Source organism: Topomyia yanbarensis, chromosome 2, assembly GCF_030247195.1.
Source record: "Topomyia yanbarensis strain Yona2022 chromosome 2, ASM3024719v1, whole genome shotgun sequence".
NCBI classification, from domain to species: domain Eukaryota; kingdom Metazoa; phylum Arthropoda; class Insecta; order Diptera; family Culicidae; genus Topomyia; species Topomyia yanbarensis.
The window spans coordinates 383,143,047-383,162,296 of record NC_080671.1 but is presented as its reverse complement, the minus strand read 5'-3'; the positions used below and the strand labels follow the sequence as shown (position 1 = coordinate 383,162,296).

At 38.4% G+C, this 19,250-nt stretch overlaps 3 protein-coding genes across 3 annotated transcripts in view; 2 read left to right on the top strand and 1 right to left on the bottom strand.

Moving 5' to 3' along the window:
- Positions 1–33: 33 nt before the first annotated feature.
- Positions 34–981, bottom strand: LOC131684699 (protein SYS1 homolog). The gene is made up of 2 exons (XM_058967803.1): positions 664–981; positions 34–606 (listed from the first exon to the last, which is right to left on the bottom strand). Exons 1-2 carry the CDS (start codon positions 832–834, stop codon positions 289–291), a joined length of 489 nt encoding a protein of 162 aa, XP_058823786.1. The 5' UTR covers positions 835–981; the 3' UTR covers positions 34–288.
- Positions 982–5,262: 4,281 nt separating this feature from the next.
- LOC131684700 (protein archease-like) lies at positions 5,263–7,181 on the top strand. Its single transcript, XM_058967804.1, has 5 exons — positions 5,263–5,414; positions 6,173–6,240; positions 6,305–6,329; positions 6,443–6,859; positions 6,922–7,181. Exons 2-4 carry the CDS (start codon positions 6,186–6,188, stop codon positions 6,834–6,836), a joined length of 474 nt encoding a protein of 157 aa, XP_058823787.1. The 5' UTR covers positions 5,263–5,414; positions 6,173–6,185; the 3' UTR covers positions 6,837–6,859; positions 6,922–7,181.
- Positions 7,182–9,902: 2,721 nt separating this feature from the next.
- The window catches only part of LOC131684695 (transcription factor E2f1), a 53,399-nt gene continuing 44,051 nt past the window's right edge, over positions 9,903–19,250 (top strand). Inside the window, exon 1 of the mRNA XM_058967795.1 lies at positions 9,903–10,314. The gene's annotated coding sequence lies outside the window, so the exon portion shown is untranslated. The remainder of the gene's footprint in view (positions 10,315–19,250) is intronic.

Here is a 19,250-nt window from a genome sequence, read left to right as displayed (position 1 = left end):
CCTATACATCTTAGCATTCGAAAACAAAGCTGAAAATTTTAAAAGCATAAAAGCATTTAATCATTTATTATAAAAAATACTCTTTTTATCCATACATTCCGAGGCCGCAATTTCCCAATCGTGCAATGCAAAATGAAACTAATTTTTCAAACTTATATTTACACGCAAAAGAACACAACATAACAAACAGCACATACATTATTAATAGTTTTTACACAAAACACAAGCAAGTCGAAACTAACTCGCACTCAGTTTACATCCAAGCCATCGCGGCCATGATCCCACAGACTACAAATCAACTTTGTTATTCAATGCCGAGTAACCGACTGGAATTTCCCGAAGTTCCGTCTTGAGGCAGAGAAACTCTCCACCCACGCACATCAGGGCGGTGCAAACCGCATTCAGCAGCCACCAGCTGATGGTGGTGGGGAAGGCACTGTTGTACCACCAGCAAACCACCAGATGGATAAAGTGAAACGTAACACTAAAATCCAAACAGAGCTTTGTTCGCCGAACAACGAACCAGAGCAGTCCGGAACCAGCGAGTGAGTTGATTACCCACGCCACGATGATCAACCTTCCACCCAGATCAGTGACGTGAATTTCCTGTGCAAAAGTGGTGATAGTTATAGGGATGAAAAACACTTATCCATATCTACATACGTGATACTCGAATATATGATCCAGCGTGTGGTTCGCCTCTGCTAAATAATCCATCATGATCATGATCAGACCGAGACTAGCATAGAGTAAAGCCTGTATCGCAACTATTTGCGCTACCAGGAGATATGGATCCCACTGGGTACTCCGGAATGTTCCGGTTAATTTTTTCATCGTAAACAACGGCCTAACTGCTGTTCACCAAAAAATTACACTTCTTAGCGTCGTTTAATCAAACTAATTTCAAGAATCATCATTTTATGAGAATTTGCTAGACTTTCTAAAGAGTACGAATGCGAAAACTTACGAAATGCATTCACATATTTATGGCGATTTCGCTTGAACCTGAAACTGAGTCAGGTTCTAACTCCAACCGCTGTCAGTTCATACATTTTGACAGCAGTTGGGGTTAGGAACTGACTCAGTTTCGCCTCAAACGAAAACCACATTACAAAACGACAACCAGCTGTCATATAAGGGGCCATTGGTCACTCGCGATCCGACTCCGTGTTTCCTTGGCAATACGGTAAAAATGAATTAGTCATTTAACAAAGTAAAAAAGCTGTTAATCAATCTGATATTTCTTAAAAGGCCAAATGAGATATATTTCGACAAATCTCGACAAACATATGATTACGGCCTAAAAGCCAACTGTCAAAATCCACTTTGAATGGAAATTTCAGATAAACCGTTACTAGTCGAACACAGTTTACAACAGTTTATGAAAGAGAAAACTTTTCTCTTTCATTTACTACCAACATCTGTGATTGGCGTGTAACGGTTTGTCCGGAATTTCCATTCAAAGTGGATTTTGACAATTGGCTTTTAGGCTGTAATCATATGTTTGTCGAGAAATATATGATTACGGCTAAAAAGCCAACTGTCAAAATTATCTTTGAAATTAAATTCCGGACAAACCGTTACTCACCAACCAAAGATGATGGTAGTAAACAAAAGAGAAAAGTTTTTTCTTTCATAAACTGCTGTGAACTGTTTGGGCAATAACGGTTTGTCCGGAAGTTGGCTTTTAAGCCGTAATCATATGTTTGGCGAGATATGATTACGGCTTAATAGCCAACTGGCAAAATTCTCTTTGAAAGGAAATTCCGGACAAACCGTTACTGCCCGGTCAAAAAAAATGCGGAAGAACATGGTCAGCTGATTTAAACAGTTTGACCACAGAGAACAGACATCAATGATCGAACAAAAATATTTAAAATAACGTGTGTGAACATTTGAATTAATATACGATAAACACTAGCGCCGCCAAGCCAGCTTATCCCAAACAACGACACGACTAGACACTGGCATTTGAAAACTGTATCGCAAATATGACTACCCTTCAGTGACTCAGGTAACTGGTACTGTAAAATATGACATTTGATTAGAAAATGCATGAAACTAGTAACACTTAATAGTCTGTTGTTATTTTTTCAAACAAACCCTGGTTACGAAAGGAAAAACAATTTGACAACAAACATTTTTCGATAGGAATTAAAGAAATATTCCAGGAAATTCTCGGTGATTGGTGCGCTAATATTCTGGTTGCAGTTGAAGGCTGGAAAATCCATCCAGCGACAATCCGTTTTTTTCCTGTTTAGTGCTAATCCATGATGTCGGAAGTAGTGCGCTGGATAGCGCATCATTGTACGAAAACAGCGCACTACTTTCGACGTGATTCCAATGTTTAGAACCAGAGAAAATGCGATTGTCGCTGGTTGGATTTTCCAGTTTTCAACTGCAACCAGAATATTAATCTGAATACCTATAACATGTGGACAATTAAGAAAAGCAGACTACCTTCTCCAATACGGTCCCCCGCTCCCTAAATCGTACAAAATGTCACGATCGTACACATTTGTATTCGATTCCAAGCAACTCACATTCTGCCCAACTATCCTATCCAAATCCACTCTTCCGAGGACCGACAAACTTGGAAAAAGTCGAATTTCGCTGAAGTTTAGCCGACGATAGACAAAGCTGGACCACCCGATATTATGTATATCAAGTGTGGGTATAGGGATTTGTAGTCTTTCTGAATGTGGGTGGTTAGTGTAAAGTCGCATCCGAATCAATCAACTGGACAGTGTGTTTATCTAAGGATTGAGTACAGTAGTGCCTTGCAGCCTGATGCGTCAATTCAAAAGCGGAAATCCATGCCAGTGTGATAGTGAACTCTGCCAGCTCGGACTGCTACGTCGGATGTATCTACGCTGAGTGACCTTTGGTCCAGATCGGGTCCGTTACGCAGTACCAGGACCATGAAAGATTAACATCACACTTTCAAAAGGTCGTTCGCACATACGGTTGTGTTTGTTTCTGTTAATAAATAATTGAAGTTTTCAGTATACTTGTTTTTGTTGTCTATCATTGATTGCAGATTTTTTTTGTCGTTGTCCCTAGGGGCAAATCACTCTAGAAATGTATAACAAATTTGCATCAAATTAGAAAAATGCATTTAAGTTCCATTTTTGCATCAACTTTGCACTCCCTTGCAGAAAAGTTTGTTTAACAAACGACCTACGCTGATTCACTTTGTTCGACGTTTTGTTGAATATAGGGCTAATTTTTTGTAAGGCTTTGACGTCTTACATGCATCGCAAAATACATTACACGCAACGCAAAATACATTATGAATTTCTGTTTTGATGGAAAGAAATGCATTTAGTTTAGCTGATTTTTAAAAATGCACCACAAGTGATCTGCTTTTAGCGTTGTCCCAACTATCCGTCAAATCCATTCCTGAACCGGTTTGAAATCTTGAATGGATTCAGTATGGAATCTTGCTCAAAGAGAACAACCGATTTCGACTCTATCGGCTCATGCATTTGAGCTGGAATTCATACTGGAAGTCCGAACCGGTTCCGGACTAGTTTGACTGGGTAAAGGAATAACCGCTGTCAATTCAGTCGAACTCAGCCACAAAAAACATGACGACAGTAGCGCACCTGGTTTGGATATCCCAACTACCTTCGAAACCGTTAGAGATTGTTACACAAGTTGAATGCTGAAGATGGACGTCTGTTCTCTGTGGTTTGCGAATGAGGAAATTCCGGACAAACCGTTACTGATGACCAAACACGGTTCGACGTCAATATTTCATAAGGCATTAAATCTAGTTATGCATCTTAACATTTAAAAAATCGATTTTTCTCCACATATTTTTTTCTCGAAAACAGTCAAAAGTCGAAAATTTTTCTGAACAGTAAAATTGATTGTTACATGAATTTTTATTATAAATCTACTGCGAGAACTCTGCGTCGAACAATATTTAAACAGTAATAACTACAATTTATTGTTTCATGATTGTTTGTAGGGTCAATGCTATTGTACAATTCTATTCGGGTGACCTAAGACAAGACGAGACAACTGGCTTCTTATTTTTGGTTTTCTTGTGCCCTGCTGAATAATTGATGACAGTTGACTTTATGCGGCTAGCGATGTTGGCAGAGCAGCCAACTTCTTTTTCATATTTAGAAATGTTGCTATAACACACAATGTCCGTTTTATTAACAAACATTTTACCATATCACATACTACATGTTACTACCAAACCAGGCTAGTATAATATCATATCAGACCACAAGAACAAAACTATAACATTCATAAATCCATTCGACTCACCCTTCCGCCATCTTGCCATTTGAACGACTTGCCACAGAAGTCTGCAATTAGGGGTTAAAACAGATAAATCCTACTGCCAAAAACGCTTTGAAGGGGATATTCCATGATTTGGTAAAATTAAGATTTTTCCAGTCTGCAATATTAACAAAGATAAACTCAAGATTACTAGGTCCCATACAAACCATTAACAAAAGATGGTTCAGCAACCGTGAACCGGTGAACTGATTAATAGTATGCTTTTGCTGACCCCTCGTTAATAGGCGTCGATAATTTTTAGCACGCGTCGACAAAATGCTATGGTTACGAATCAAATCAAAGTTGTAGACAATCTTCTTATGAAAGAAACATGTAATCTATATGGACAGTAAAACATATTACAGCTATGTTTGCAGACCATTTATGGCCGAAATTATTAAAGGGAACGAGTCCGTTTCTAAGCAGGTGAATATCATAACAATTCCAACTAAGAAAATTCGCAGTTTACCATCGACTTCACTCTACCGACTTTCTTGCTGAATCTGACGTAAAATATATCAATTGTTAGTTGGCAGACTAATTCACTAATTTATTTATCAATAGCAAAACATTATATTACTTCACATATCACATAATTACCGAACTTTGAAAAGCTCGCGATTTGTTTAATTTTCTGCCGAAAATTTCCTTGTTATTTTCGCAATAACTTATTGTCATAGATACGACGCAAAGATCGACGTTGTTTCTTTTTCGCAAGGCCTCGCTTCAGTTTACTATTGAGCTGTCAGTCTGACGGTGAACCGGGTTTATCGAGGGGTCGCTTTTGGATGGTACATGCGAAACATCGGACCACTCTATCTTGAGTTTATCTTTGATATTAATATTCACATTGAATGGTAATTGCTAGTTTTGCCCTTTGAAAAAATATATTATTTTTAATTTGACGTGTATTTTACGTCTACCGCCACCTCTTTCCGTTAATCTTGGTTATAACGTCAAAATTATCGAGTGACCATTAACAACATTAAAAACAAAACAAAGTTTAATTCAAAATACCTAGTTTAGTGCTACAATTTTACAATATTCTTGAAATTTAAATTTTTAGTCACAACTGCTGTCGTTTATATAAATAGAAACACGTAACTGCTAATAAGGTAATTGTTTACTTTAGCCCCTAAGCCGGCGGCATAATGCCGCTGGAGATCCACTGAACGAGTTGACCGCTGTCGGAAACCTTTGCGAACTTGTGATCTACTCATTTACTCGTTACACTCAAGCATAGGGTAAGCTGTGCCAATATTTAGCAACAGCCAACAACAACAACGTGAAAACATGGATGTGGCTAAGCCACATCCATGTTTTCACGTGACGCCCAACTTGTTTCCTTAACCTGACAAATGGTCGAACAAACTAGTCATAGTCCCTATATTTGAGTATACCGGCAAAAGAGTGGATTATATGCTTGCTTGGGCTTCCGACGGCGGGTTTGCGACCAATTCGTCTAGCGGATCCTCAGCGACTTTGTGCCACTTCGGATCGTTGGACTTGACTATGCGTCCAAACCACCTTTCCCTGCACTATATCACTGTTTATAAGTTTTTTTAGTATATTTCATAGCTTAAACAATTGTAAAAGTTTGCAATTTCTGCTCCTTTTGACAAAAAAAACCCAATTCAAAAGGCCCCATTATGGTAAACTAGCACAAAACTAAGACACTAAACTAACAAACTAGCACAAAACTAAGACAGTATGTACTATTGATGTTAAATTAATCTTTCCATGTATAATTTCTATTTAAGATATTATTCCTTGACCTGATTTATAGTACTAAACTGACAAGCTATCGTACGATTAACAATAATAAACAATAATGGGGCTAAAGTAAACAATTCTATTTTTAATTTCCTTTCAGTATAAAAGACACCATGCAAATCCCGTTGAACCCGGAGGAACTGGTAATCCCTGAAATCAAATACGAATGTAAGAGTTTTGCACACCAGTATTTCCTACTTTATGATGAAATTATGCTAACGTATGTTTACAGATCTAGACCACACAGCAGATGTGCAGTAAGTATTGGAAGTTAATCTGTGTCAAAACCTAGATCCACTAAAGAGTGGAACTTGTGTGATGTGTTCAAGCAATACTGAACATCCTTATCGCATATTAAACCCACTTTCAGACTTCACGCTTGGGGCGAAACTTTGAAGGAAGCCTTTGAACAATGTGGAATGGCGATGTTCGGATACATGACGGAACTCTCCACGGTGGACATTAAAACATGCTACGAGATAAAAACCGATCCAACGGACGATATTGATAATCTACTCTTTCGATTTCTGGACGAGCTACTGTTTCTCTTTTCAGCGGAACCTTTTCTAATCGTAAAAAAATTGGAAATCACAAAGTTTGATATGGAAAATTTCTACATTGAATGTCGATGTTACGGGGAAGAGTTCGATTTGGAGAAGCATCCGCAGGGAACGGAAGTTAAAGCTATCACCTACTCGGCCATGCAGATATACCAACAGCCTGAGGCGGATAAAAATGAAGTTTTCGTTATTATAGATATTTAGCGATTAATGTACGGTTTGTAGAGGTATAATATTAAACATTTTATTACTCGGTGTTTTTGCTTCCGAAATCTGCTATTTTTTACAGGCCTGGTCCTTGAACATCTGAGCCGTCTGTGTTCAGTTCTATCATTCAGCTCGTTTCGCTTCACATCGCTTGGGCAATATTAGACCTCGTCAAACACGCTTGAAATCCTATGGGGGAATATGGAGGGAAACTATAACTAGCTATAACTTTTCAAGTACCTAGCACTCTAAAAAATTACAATTCATATTGCTTGTGGCCAGAGATGCCAGATACTTTTTTCAAATGTCTGCAAATACTATTTTTAAAGTTTAGAAATTACCAAAAATATCTAAAATAGATGAAGCTGTAATTTGAAACTAGTGCAACCAAAAGCATTTATTTTCAAAAATCTGTAAATAACCAAGCTAAAAAAATATAAATATCTGCAACCAAATTAAAAAATCTACAAATCTCGACAAACATATGATTACGGCCTAAAAGCCAACTGTCAAAATCCACTTTGAATGGAAATTCCAGACATACCGTTACTAGTCGAAAACAGTTCACAACAGTTTATGAAAGTGAAAACTTTTCTCTTTCGTTTACTACCAACATCTGTGATTGGCGTGTAACGGTTTGTCCGGAATTTCCATTCAAAGTAGATTTTGACAGTTGGCTTTTAGGCCGTAATCATATGTTTGTCGAGAAATATATGCGTCATCGAAAAAATCTACAGCTGAAATTAAAAGTCTGCGAATTTGCAGACATGTCTGCAAATCTGGCATCTCTGCTTCGCGGACCCCCAGCAACGACATCAATATTTGAGTAGAGACCCACTGAGACGTCCAAAAAATTGTTTCAAATTCGTTCAACACGGGTCCAACGATGGACGTTTGTAGAACGGTTATTTGGACGTTGTCCAAATTGGTCTAACGAACGTCCTTCATTGGACGATTTTGAAACCAACCGTTCTTAGAGGGGAATCACTGATCTATACACGCAGAATTTATTTATTTACTACAATTATTCTGAACATACTAATGAGCTAAATCTAACGTCTATTTCACAAAAATGTATAGTTCGTGGGAATCGAGTACAGATACACAACCATGCACAACTAGGCCCCATAGAAAACTGACTCAGACATCACTTTGTTAGAAGTTTAATAACTTCTTTTGACAAAGCCGGATTGACAAGCAGTCTTCGACAAAGTTGTAGACAATTAAATTATCTTTCTTATTTTTACTTACAGTGATAATACGGTGCATACAGTGCCATCTAGCGGCAAAAATGCGAGTTAGTGGGTTTTCTCCATGTAAATTGTCGAAAAATCTCATACAAACTTCAGGAGCGTTGGTCCCTAGGGGCAGATCACTCTAAGGGTGCTTACAGAGTGGCCGCGAGAAGCTGAGCAGGCGCTTGTACTGACAGTATGATGCGAGATGCGAGAAACCTGCTCGCAGCATATCAAATGGAGCCTGTCAGAGTAATAGCAGGCAGTCGGCGCCGATCCGCTCCGCTTTCACTCTGACATCCTTCCTTTGGTTTGCAGTAAGCAGGTTTCTCGCATCTCGCACTCTAATGTCAGTTCCAGCCCCAGCTCAGCTTCTCGCCGCCACTCTGTAAGCACCCTAAGAATGTATAACAAATTTGCATCAAATTGAAAAAATGCATTTAATTTCCATTTTTGCATCAGCTTTGCACTGCCTTGCTGAAAAATTTGCTTAACAAACATCCTACGCTGATCCACTGTGTTCGACGTTTTGTTAAATGTAGGGTTAGTTTTTCTGTAGGGTTTTGACGTCTTACACGTAACGCAAACAACATTGCACGCAACGCAAAATACATTATGAATTTCTATTTTGATGGAAATAAATGCATTTAATTTCGCTGATTTTTAAAAATGCATCACAAGTGATCTGCCCCTAGGTTGGTCTGCTAGCTAGACTTGTCCGATTTACTTAAAATTAGGTGTAAGTACTGGTGGCACTAGTAATCGAATCAGTCTATTGTACACGCCACCGAAAAACTACCTAAAATTCAGTACTTTTGACTCAATCTCGTGGTATCGTGCAGGAAGGTAAAATTGGGTAAACCGTGTTGAAGTTAGTTTCCATTTAACTACGGCAAAAATAATAACTCAACCTTGAGTTTAATTTACTTAAATTTTGGTTGAATTTACCTAATTTTGAGTATACTACAAACAACTTAAAAGTACCTTACTGCACGGAAGACCTCGACTGAGTCGAATCTCTCGTTTTGTTTTTGACAACACTAATAACACAGAGAACAGACATATAAGCTAGAACAAACCTTCCCGAAAAACCTGTGTAAACATTTAAATGAAAATACGTTGAAAATCACCATCGCATACAGGTTAGCATGCATGAGTCACCATTGTATCCAAGTTTGCATTCAAGTCCCGTATAGTGATTGCTGGCCGATCGAAGCGCCGATCAGTGGCATGTTGCTACTTGCTGTTGTCATTTCAAAGCGACAGTTTAATTTCTTACACAAGTTGAAAACTTTACTTGTATGTCAGTTCTCAGTGCTAATAAGTCCGAAAGCGACGCACAGCTCAAAAATACATAAATTTTAGTTAAAAAAACTTATTCTGTAGGTTATTTTACGGTTGCGTGTACATATTCGGTGCATAAAAATCACAGCAGAAGAAAAAAGATGGAATTTAAAGTATGCTAACTATGCATATTTTTGTTTCTCAGATAGATAAGCGATTCCAATTCTAATTTAATTTTGGACAGTTTCTTGTCTGAGATATTCCTCTGTGCACGGCTTGAAACCGTTGAAACCAACACACCACAATATTTCCGTAATGCACATTTTGACAGAAAGAGATTGCCATACATTTGACAGATATGAATATAATTTACCCGTTGGAGTGAGCAGCTTATCCAAGCGAAGCGATCCTCAGTCGAATGCGTTTGCATCATTGATCGTTCGCGGGCTGCAAGCCTGCGCTAGTATTAGTGGCAGCAGTCGTTTCTTTCTGTCGCATTTGATGGTAGTGAAAACCGAAGCTTTCAAAGCGCGGACTGCCGCCGAAAAGAAGAGTCGTTTTTCCTTTTCCGAGCAGAGGGCAAAAATTGTCCATTTTGTCAAAATTGAATCCGAAGAAAAAAGGCGTTTTCTAAAGTGAAATGATTAATTCGCAAACTTTTCAATGCTCGTTGGATAGGTATTATTGGACTTCAATTTAGGAATAAAAGTGCTTAAACTTGAACACGTTAAAATGCTATGGCGTTTCGTGGCCATGAATGTGCAGGAAAAAGAATAACGTTTTGTGCGCCGGGAAGAACATTGAAATTCTAGGTGCGTTAGGTTTCCGTTTTAAATTTCTAGTACCGATAATTTGATTTGCTATGACTGCTGTCCGGGGTGAAAAGTGCTAGTGCCGGTTTCGGCGAGCCATCTTGCCGGTGCTTCAGCATAACCGGGAAAGGACTCCCAAGAAAGGTGAGAAAATTTACTCGAGTATTCCTTTTTCATTTTCCTACTCTGCCCCCTTTGCTTAGCCTCCGTCCTTTTCTCAACGACCATCAGCATTTAACTCATCTACCAAGAAACGCATTTATAAGCAGGCAGTAAATATATGGTTCGGATACGCACCAATATTATATTAGTTAGGTGTGTGAGTCATGCTCGATGGTCAGTGTTGCTAGTTTCTATTTACATATTCTCAACTTTATATACACAACTTGCAACGCTAGTACTTATAATCGGATTTCTGTGTTACATGAAGTTATTTAACAGTTTGTCCTTACCCAGATCCACACTACTTTTACAGTAAACGGACTTACGGCGGGTAGCCAAGAACAAAGTTTCAATAGCCTACAGATCGCCAGCATTTAGTTTACCCCGCCGCCTTTTTGTTTACTGGGTAGGTTGTTCTCAATACTGATGTTTTTGAGTCACATCTCAGCCTTACTGCCGCTAAACGAATAACTGTCCCATGTGCTATGGGATTCCCTATACACATGGGATATGCTAGAGCGACAGCTTACACGTTCAGTACTATAGACGTGAATCGCTGGTTGGGTCACACTCCTGTCCAACTAACAATTTTGATTCGCTGATTGAACCGACTGACAGATGCCAAAAACTCGAATGGAGAAGCCAGTAGTGTAAATGAATCTTTTCAAATATTTAATTATCAGATCAGAAATCTCTAATCTTCCGGAAGTCGCGTTAGTACACTGAGTGTACACTGTTCTGAAAATCTAGCGAAATCGTCTTAGCGCACCAGCGGTTGCTCGTTCAGAGCGCCATTTGCGCGGCTTCCGGAGGGTTAATTATTGATTGTCGAAGTAAATTTGACATGAGGTTTTGGCATTCAGGTTCTTTTTAGTTCTACAATGTTCCATCTAGTGGAGCTATAACTAAAAAGCGGTCCAGTTCAAAAACGACCAACCAGCGAATCACGATAGTAGATTGGCTCTCGAACGTAAAACTTATCCGCGTGAGGTGTGCGCCGCCGCGTCACGCCGCCGCCGCCGATGATTTTGACACGCCGCCGATTTCAGGAAAAAATGGTCAGCGCGCCGATTGCCTTTTTTGTGCTGCGCCGCCGATCATATTTAACTCGCGCCCATATTTGACCTGAATGTGTATTGAGTGAAAGAATTTTGGTTTATTTTGCGATAATCTTTTCTGTTGTAATAGTTTTGTGTGATTCTTACCATTACCAATCTTGAGGCAGGATATTGTATCCATATGGAAACAAATTGTATCCATATGGAAACAAAGCTGCTTTCGAACCGCACGGCAATTCAGCAAGAAATTAAACTGTCACCGTGTCTGCGAGCGGTTTGCTTATGAACTGTGAATTTATATAGTGTTCCGCTGTTTAAAGACTGGACAAGCGAATATCAGCCGAATAGGTCGGTAAAAGGTATTAAGATATTCAGAAGTTAAGCAATATACTTGTTCTAAGCATTACTTGTTTTACTAATCAATCAATCGATATGATAATAAAATAGCCTGGACAATACTTTTGCTGACTTCCTACCCGCATAGTCATCCGGATCGCAGCAATCAACCGTCAGTCTGTGGAAACCATAATACTCCCTACTGTCGAGTTCTCAGTAGTTAAAGACACAAGTTACTCAGTGCAAGAAAATATTCGGCTCATGCGGAATTAGATAGCATATCGAACGAATGATGTCACTTTTTCATGGTTAGAAACAGTTAAAACTTATTGAACCGACATATAAGCCAGTACAATTGTTTCTAAAAAATCTGTGTAAATATTTAAATAAAAATACGTTGCAAATTACCATCGCACGCGTGAATCACCATTCTACTCAAATTTACACGCAAGCAAAGCTCGTATAGCGTCATGCCTTCGATATAGTAATTCAAGCCGTACGACTTTTAACTATTAACCTTGGTCTGGTAGTTCAGAGGGTAAGGCGTTGGTGTCGTATAAGCCACCCGTCGTATAAGCCAGCCCCCGCCAGGAAGGATTCTTAGTAGTCAGTAGCCTCGTAACACTAGCCATGCAGTAGCACTGCACATTCCTAAAACCTGGCTGCAAAGTCTGCCGAAATGAAACTTGGAACGAAAAACTAGTGCTAGACATACTTCTGTCAACATAATGGAAGGTTTTCTGTACGTTTACAACTGGTTCTCTCTAGAAAAATCTGCATTTCAATTTTCTTATCCTTTGTTTCTCTTTTCCTTTAATTCACCGAAAAAGTCTACAAAATCGATACAGTAGAACTTTGCCGCAATCGAAACTACCATACCATATTGGCCTATTGTTCGAAAGTGATTCGATGTTTAACCTGTATTGGAAGCCGCACCATTTTGTAATTTTATCATGCTAAGGATTTTTTCCAACGATATACGTGGGCAAAATATTGAGTGCGGTGTATCAAACGATCAGAGTGGCCCAGAAAACGTCCCGTTGATTTCTATTTCAATATTTCAGCAAAAAACATTATTGGTTATCCGCAGAATCTCGTGCTCGTGATTTTCTATTGAGAGTGGAGACCTTCTTTAGCGGTGGGGATACAGTTGACTGCTTGTCTGCTGTATCTTTGGGATTATTTGCTTCTCTCATGTCTGACGTCCAGGTCTTCATAGTTAAAGCTGTATTGGTGCCGACGGTCGGATGTTGTATCTTGCTTCTTGCACTTGCGCGTGAGCAACGTCGCCTTTTTATCCTCACCGATAGTGCTAACAGTTGATTTTGGGGTGCTGGATGCTGTTTAGCAGTTGTCATTATGTGCTGAACAACTGTTACAAATTTGGGAACCGTTTGTAGGTATTTGTATAGAGATCACTGTTCAAATAGGTATATCGTCGATGAGTCGGCAATTCGCTGAGATGCATTCTCGTTTGTATATGTATCTTTGTATTGCGCAAGGATTGTTCACGATGTGGCGTCTGATGTTAATACTTGCGCGTAGGAATTTGCATGTTATGGTGACAAAGCGTGGTTTATTTAATAGTTCCGTGATTTTTAGTTGAATAATCGATCCGCATTCTCAGCATAAAGAAATTTCTTCAAGTAACAGGTTAATATATTCTATTTCACTTCACTCGGTTGTATAGGTCTGGCTCAGGCAGAAGTAGAAATTAGACTGAAGACCAGGTATTGTTATTTTATCTCAGAGGAACATTTATTAAAATGAATGGCATAAAACTTTGCATACTTTCTGAAACTGTGTTAGCATCGATATTCGTAACAGTTGGCATTGCAAGTATTAGGAGCGGTTTTTTAAATTTATCTTTAGTAATCGCAATTTTGGATATTTACTTTTATTTTTTTCCATTTTCTTAAATAAAATTAATTCCCGGTTAAAAAACAGTGTTATGCTTAAAGCTGATGACACCGCTACATCATCAATATTTGGTTTAATTTTGACACACGCAGACACAATAGTCAACATAGCAAGATGATTGAGCAAATTACTACTTTCCATCCATATAAAAAAATATCCCACGCCGTTTTGCGCCGCCGCCGCCGCCGATGATTTTAGCAAACGGCGTCACGCCGATACGCCGCCGCCGCCGGCCCAAATCACACCTACGCCGCCGATTACGACATTTTTCATCGGCGCACACCTCTACGCGTGACGCGCCAACTAAATATCATTAGCGGTGGCAGTCAAACTATATTGAAAGTATTTTCTTGTATTGAAGATAGTTGTTCTATTTTAATTGTTCTACGATGAACATTACATAATTGTCCAAAAAAAATCAATTACCGGTGATAAGAAAACACTCGTTTTCGTTTGATGCCAAAACATTCAGTCGAAGTCGATATTTTATTGCGAATTATCGATACCTGGAATTATCTTTGCATTTTTGAGGTTAGGTTCGTTGTTTGAGATACGAAAAAGTTTCGCCTAGCATTTAGGTATATCAGTGGATAACCACGACTGTCAACACATGCTCTCTTTTCCAGTGATTTTTGCCCATCATATCTTCTATCCAGATTTGGGTCTCAATTTCATTTTAGTTTTCGGAAGAAGAATGTTAGTGGTGTAACAGGACATTTACCATCTATATGTTTTTCAGAGGTAGGAAATAGGTAGAAAAAATAACACTCAATTATAATATTGATTGAGTTTACAAAATTCAATGCTTTCGACGCGTTTTGACATGAAAATGTGCCCTCTGGTGGTTGACATCTAGCGAAGACACGTGTATTTTAGGCTGATAAAACGGGTACGTTGACAAAAACGGGACACATATTTTTCTTTCTTTTTTTCGTAAATCTATGCTCTTATAATATTCTGTCTTAGTCCCTAGACTTTCTGATTATTGTTCAATTTCTACTAAGAGGGTCTGCAGTGCAAAATTGAAAAATAAATTAAAATTTTTATTTAATTTAATTATTTCGGATCTCTAAGATAAGAAAACTATGCTTAAGAAAAGATTTGCTCGAATTCAACTTGGTTTGTCTGCTAGGACCCTTCAAACTACTATCAATTTTCATATGATGTTGACAAAATTGGGTCAAAAAGCTGACAAAATCGGTTCTTCGCTGTAATTGATAATTACTCACTAAGGTATGAAACAATTGGGAATTTCTACTAACTATCGTCACTAACAGCTACATTGTGCACATTCAAGAGTAAGAATATTCTTTGAAGTTTCAGTAATACGCGCCATTGGCAGCCACATGGTACCCTTATAATGTCTCCGGCTTTTCTATCTTCACTCCATATTCTGCATGTCTGTAAAACATTGTATTGTTTGGCTTCGTCATAACCAGAGTTAAAAATATTCAAATTCATTGAATGAAAATTGATCATATTCAGCCACATTCATTTTCAATATTCAGTGACGCAGCTGAAAACGTCAAACGAACAAACCGCCCATTCATCCATGCACATTTTCATTCGTCTCCGATTATTACATGAAGCGACCGTGCAGCAACGAATCAAACGCATCAAAGTAGGCCCTGGAACAATGTAAGTGATGATGATTGTTGTTTCGTATGCTTTTCCGCCATTTGAAAACATTTTCCTAGATAATTAGTTAAATGAATATATTGTACGATATTCAACTGAATGAATAATGTGGATATTTGAATGAATATTTTTTCTATTCACCGCGAGTCGCATCAGGTTCATTTTCAACCGTCAAAAAAGAGCTTCGATTATTTTTAACTCTGGTCATAACGACTGATAATATTTTTGTTCATGTTTTCCGCGTGGTTCAAAATTTTCTCTAGAAATATTTCGTAAACGTTTATTTCTCATCTCTTTGGAGGGTCCACTGTTTTGGCAGCACTGGGTCTGCTACAAACGGGTACAACAGCTGGTGCGCAAAGGTGATCGCTCTTTTCACTCTCGCGCTTTTGGTGTTCAATTTCAATCGAAGGTTGCATGTGTGTTGGTTGCAAGAGCGCCCGCCGGGAACGGCTTACATGTAGTGGTTTATCGAGTACAACTTTGGCAATGGTAATTGAAAAGAATCATACAGATGACGTTTTACGGTTTTACACCATTCGAAAAAGTAGGAAAACTTTAGAATAAGTTGCTTGGCTATGTAACGGGCTATTCATTGGTGATACAGTTTTAGCGTGGCGTAGCGTAATAGCGTGGCTCATGAATGGTAAGTGGATGTAGGAAAGCTGGACACTGCGTATTTCAAAAACAGGTATATTACAAGATACTTTTTTATTCCATAATGCAAACTGTCAGATATGTAAACAAAACTTTTTTTTCTTCGAGAGCATGTTTAATAACGATTAAAATGTGAACATTGTTGAACACGGAAAATCTCGCTAGGTTGACATGAGGTACTCAGAATTGTCAAAGGACAGCTTGAAATTTTTCCATTCGTGAGTAAACAGGTGTATTTCATCTAGTAGGTATGTATTTAACGTTTTTTGCTGTCGGACATTTCGATACTACAGACAGCGTAACTTCGGATCTTTTTCGCTTTTTCTTGGTTCTGCACCGATGTAGTGCGTAAAATAGATAGACTGATTACACCCAAGTTTGAATGATTGTAGTATCGACTATACCGGTTTAATGCACTCTCTAAAATGAAAATGTAGGCTAAAGCATGAAACATTTAAGTTTTTTTGCAAAACATCGTTTAAATAAGTTATTACTAATTCGTTCAATTCAATATGATTTTTATTTTTACCTTATGTGTAATGCAAAAGAAAATACACCCAAGTTGAATGAGTGTAACACCGACTTCTGGTGTAATGCGCTTTAAAAACCTAAAATGCCACAAATGTTACAGGAATGTAGAAAATTAATTAATGCATTCGTTTATTGACCTTTCCAATAAAAGCCGCAGTGACTGTAGCGCTTCCCAAGTAGTGAACATAGGACAGGGCATTTTCGAAAACTGGAACATTGACAAAATCGGGACATATCTTTCTCTCTAGACATAGCATCAAAACCCATTTTGATTACGTGGTATGTATAAATCTCCCTTAAGGAGGTCTTACACTCATTTGAGACGGATTCGATCTATATCTTTTTTTTCTTTAAATTTTGATTATAGAGGTTTTAACCTTGAAGTCATTCGCCTTTTTCGGGTTAGAGAAATCTCTTTTGGAAAAAAATCTATGTGCGGGGTTGGGAATCGAACCTAAGTGAGCTGCGTACAAGGCAATTGAATTACCAACTACACTATGCCCGTCTCCACCTAGAGGTGTGCGCCGATGCATTTTTAATCGGCGGCGGCGTAAGCGACATATTTGGCCGGCGGCGGCGGCGTTGGCGGCGTCACGCCGTTGGACCCTATCGGCGGCGGCGCGCCGGCGTGTGTCGGCGTAACAAATATTGACACCTATGTAACTAAAAAAAAATCTTGGCAGTACAATTCCTTTCCCAAATTTTCGGGTTCTATTGTATGAGGCACATACAAACAGTCGTTACAGCTTGAAGAAAATTCTAAAAAAATCATCGCCCACAATGTACTAGCGACATCTGTTGAACACATTGCACAAAATGTAATTCTCGCAACCACATCAAATTTTTTTAACTGATGCTCTAATAGTGCCCACCCTGCTTGCGAAATGCAAGATAATAAATGAAAGGTGGAACTATTTTTACAGTAGTAAAATTTGAAGAACGAAATAGAAAAATTGTCGATGTCGCATACTACGACTTCGCATGAAATAATGATTGCAATTGACAAATTTAAAGAATGCAGAGTAACGACTGTATTTCAATGATCCATAATAATTATTTATTGTTCTATATTTGGGAAATTAAGCAACGGTAAAACAGTTTTTGTTTTGTTTGAGGAAATTAATTCTTGTTGTCGTTTCATTGTTTTTTGTTTCAATTTAGTCTTCTTTACCGTCGCTCCCGCAGATACCAGGTACCCTAACAGGAGGCGTTATTAATGGCATTACTGCGCAGAAATATCACTTTTAATTATCGTGTAAGGACACCTTTCAAGGTAGACACATCCCAGTTAAGCTCAGCCGGAAATGAACTGGAATCCTGGCTGGTTCCAGTTTGTATTCCTGCTACAGTAACACATCCGATTCTAGTTAGAATCGGTTGTGCCACTGGATCCCGTGTACGAACTGGAACAAGCCAGATTTCCAGTTCAATTCCGGCTGAACTTTGCTGGGATTACTTCATTTTACAGGCTGGCGTTTACTTTTACTTCTTGTAAGTACCAAATGTTCGCGATGATAAGGCATATTCGATTCCATGGCACTACATGGAATGGCATCTTTCAACGTAAGATTTGCTTATATCTTGAATGCAAAGTATGCTCGATGTGCTGGAATCATACAGATCTGCACCCTGACGAAACCTAAATATACAGTTATTATCATTCATAATAATTCCACGACTTGATGTTTTAGCTCCTGTTGGGTTGAAGCTGATCATTAAACAAGTCTGATTGAAAATGGTCTGAGCGTATCTCTAGTTTTCGTTGCACCTGCACACCGCCAATTTCTCCAGCAGTTCCGGGGATCTTCAAATTCTAATCCATTGCATACATCTATTCAGATTCGATACACCGAATCAATTAATTTACTAACATCCTATTATGTGCTTACTCACAGATCGGCATCGTGTTGTAACTTAAGAAATGGTTGTGAACCACTCCCGCCTTGCTCACTTCGACAAGAATAAGTTTCACATTTTCAGCCAATTTTTTTTGTTTGCATGAGATTAAAAAGACGGTAACGTTTTCGGATGGGTGCAGAAACTAAGTAACGCATTTAACTCTGTGTCAAAATCTTTTCACTACCGCCACGCTCGCTGATATTGCGCATTTTTGTAATTTAAATCGACCGTTTTACCTACGAGTGATGAAAATTCATCTCGTGTTACGTCCTCTTTGTCTGTGATACCGGGCTGATGCAACTGCCACTGAAAATCTTTCTTGAGTGGGGCTAGATGACACGATTAATAATTTATGCGACCAGAAATCTTACCCTCTGCATCGCCACATCAGTGCACCAACGTCGCTAAAAGTCAAGATCACTCTGCCCAACTATTCTTCAAGAAAAAAAATTCAAAATAGGTCACGATTCAATCAATGATAAATAAACCTCGTATTGAAAATAATTTTTGTGTTTTTACAAAACTAGTTCACGCAAAAAAAAAGATTCCATTATACTCAAATGTTTAGTAGGTGGTTGTACCTGAATATGTTTAATATTTTTATGATTCTAGTTCATAACTTGATGATACATTGATTTATATTAGCTTTATTGACTGAAAAAGTAAAGAATTGAACGATTGTGCAAAGATTTTCGTAAATTCTCGTCGTGTTATCGTGATATTTTAGTCTTGAGCTTACCGTCGGATTTTTTACACAGAGTCACGTGTCTTATAGTTTTCTTAATTACGGACATGAATTGTGGCTAGGTAATGTATTTTTGGTGCTCAGCGCAGTTTCATTTAATTTCGAAAATTACACTGAATCTTAACAAAAGAATA

Coding starts and splice junctions, on each gene's coding strand:
- LOC131684700 (XM_058967804.1), top strand. CDS start 6,186: ATGCAAATCCCGTTGAACCCGGAGGAACTGGTAATCCCTGAAATCAAA. Junction 6,241..6,304: donor CCCTGAAATCAAATACGAAT/GTAAGAGTTTTG, acceptor GTATGTTTACAG/ATCTAGACCACACAGCAGAT. Junction 6,330..6,442: donor GACCACACAGCAGATGTGCA/GTAAGTATTGGA, acceptor ACCCACTTTCAG/ACTTCACGCTTGGGGCGAAA.
- LOC131684699 (XM_058967803.1), bottom strand. CDS start 834: ATGAAAAAATTAACCGGAACATTCCGGAGTACCCAGTGGGATCCATAT. Junction 607..663: donor ATCATATATTCGAGTATCAC/GTATGTAGATAT, acceptor ACTTTTGCACAG/GAAATTCACGTCACTGATCT.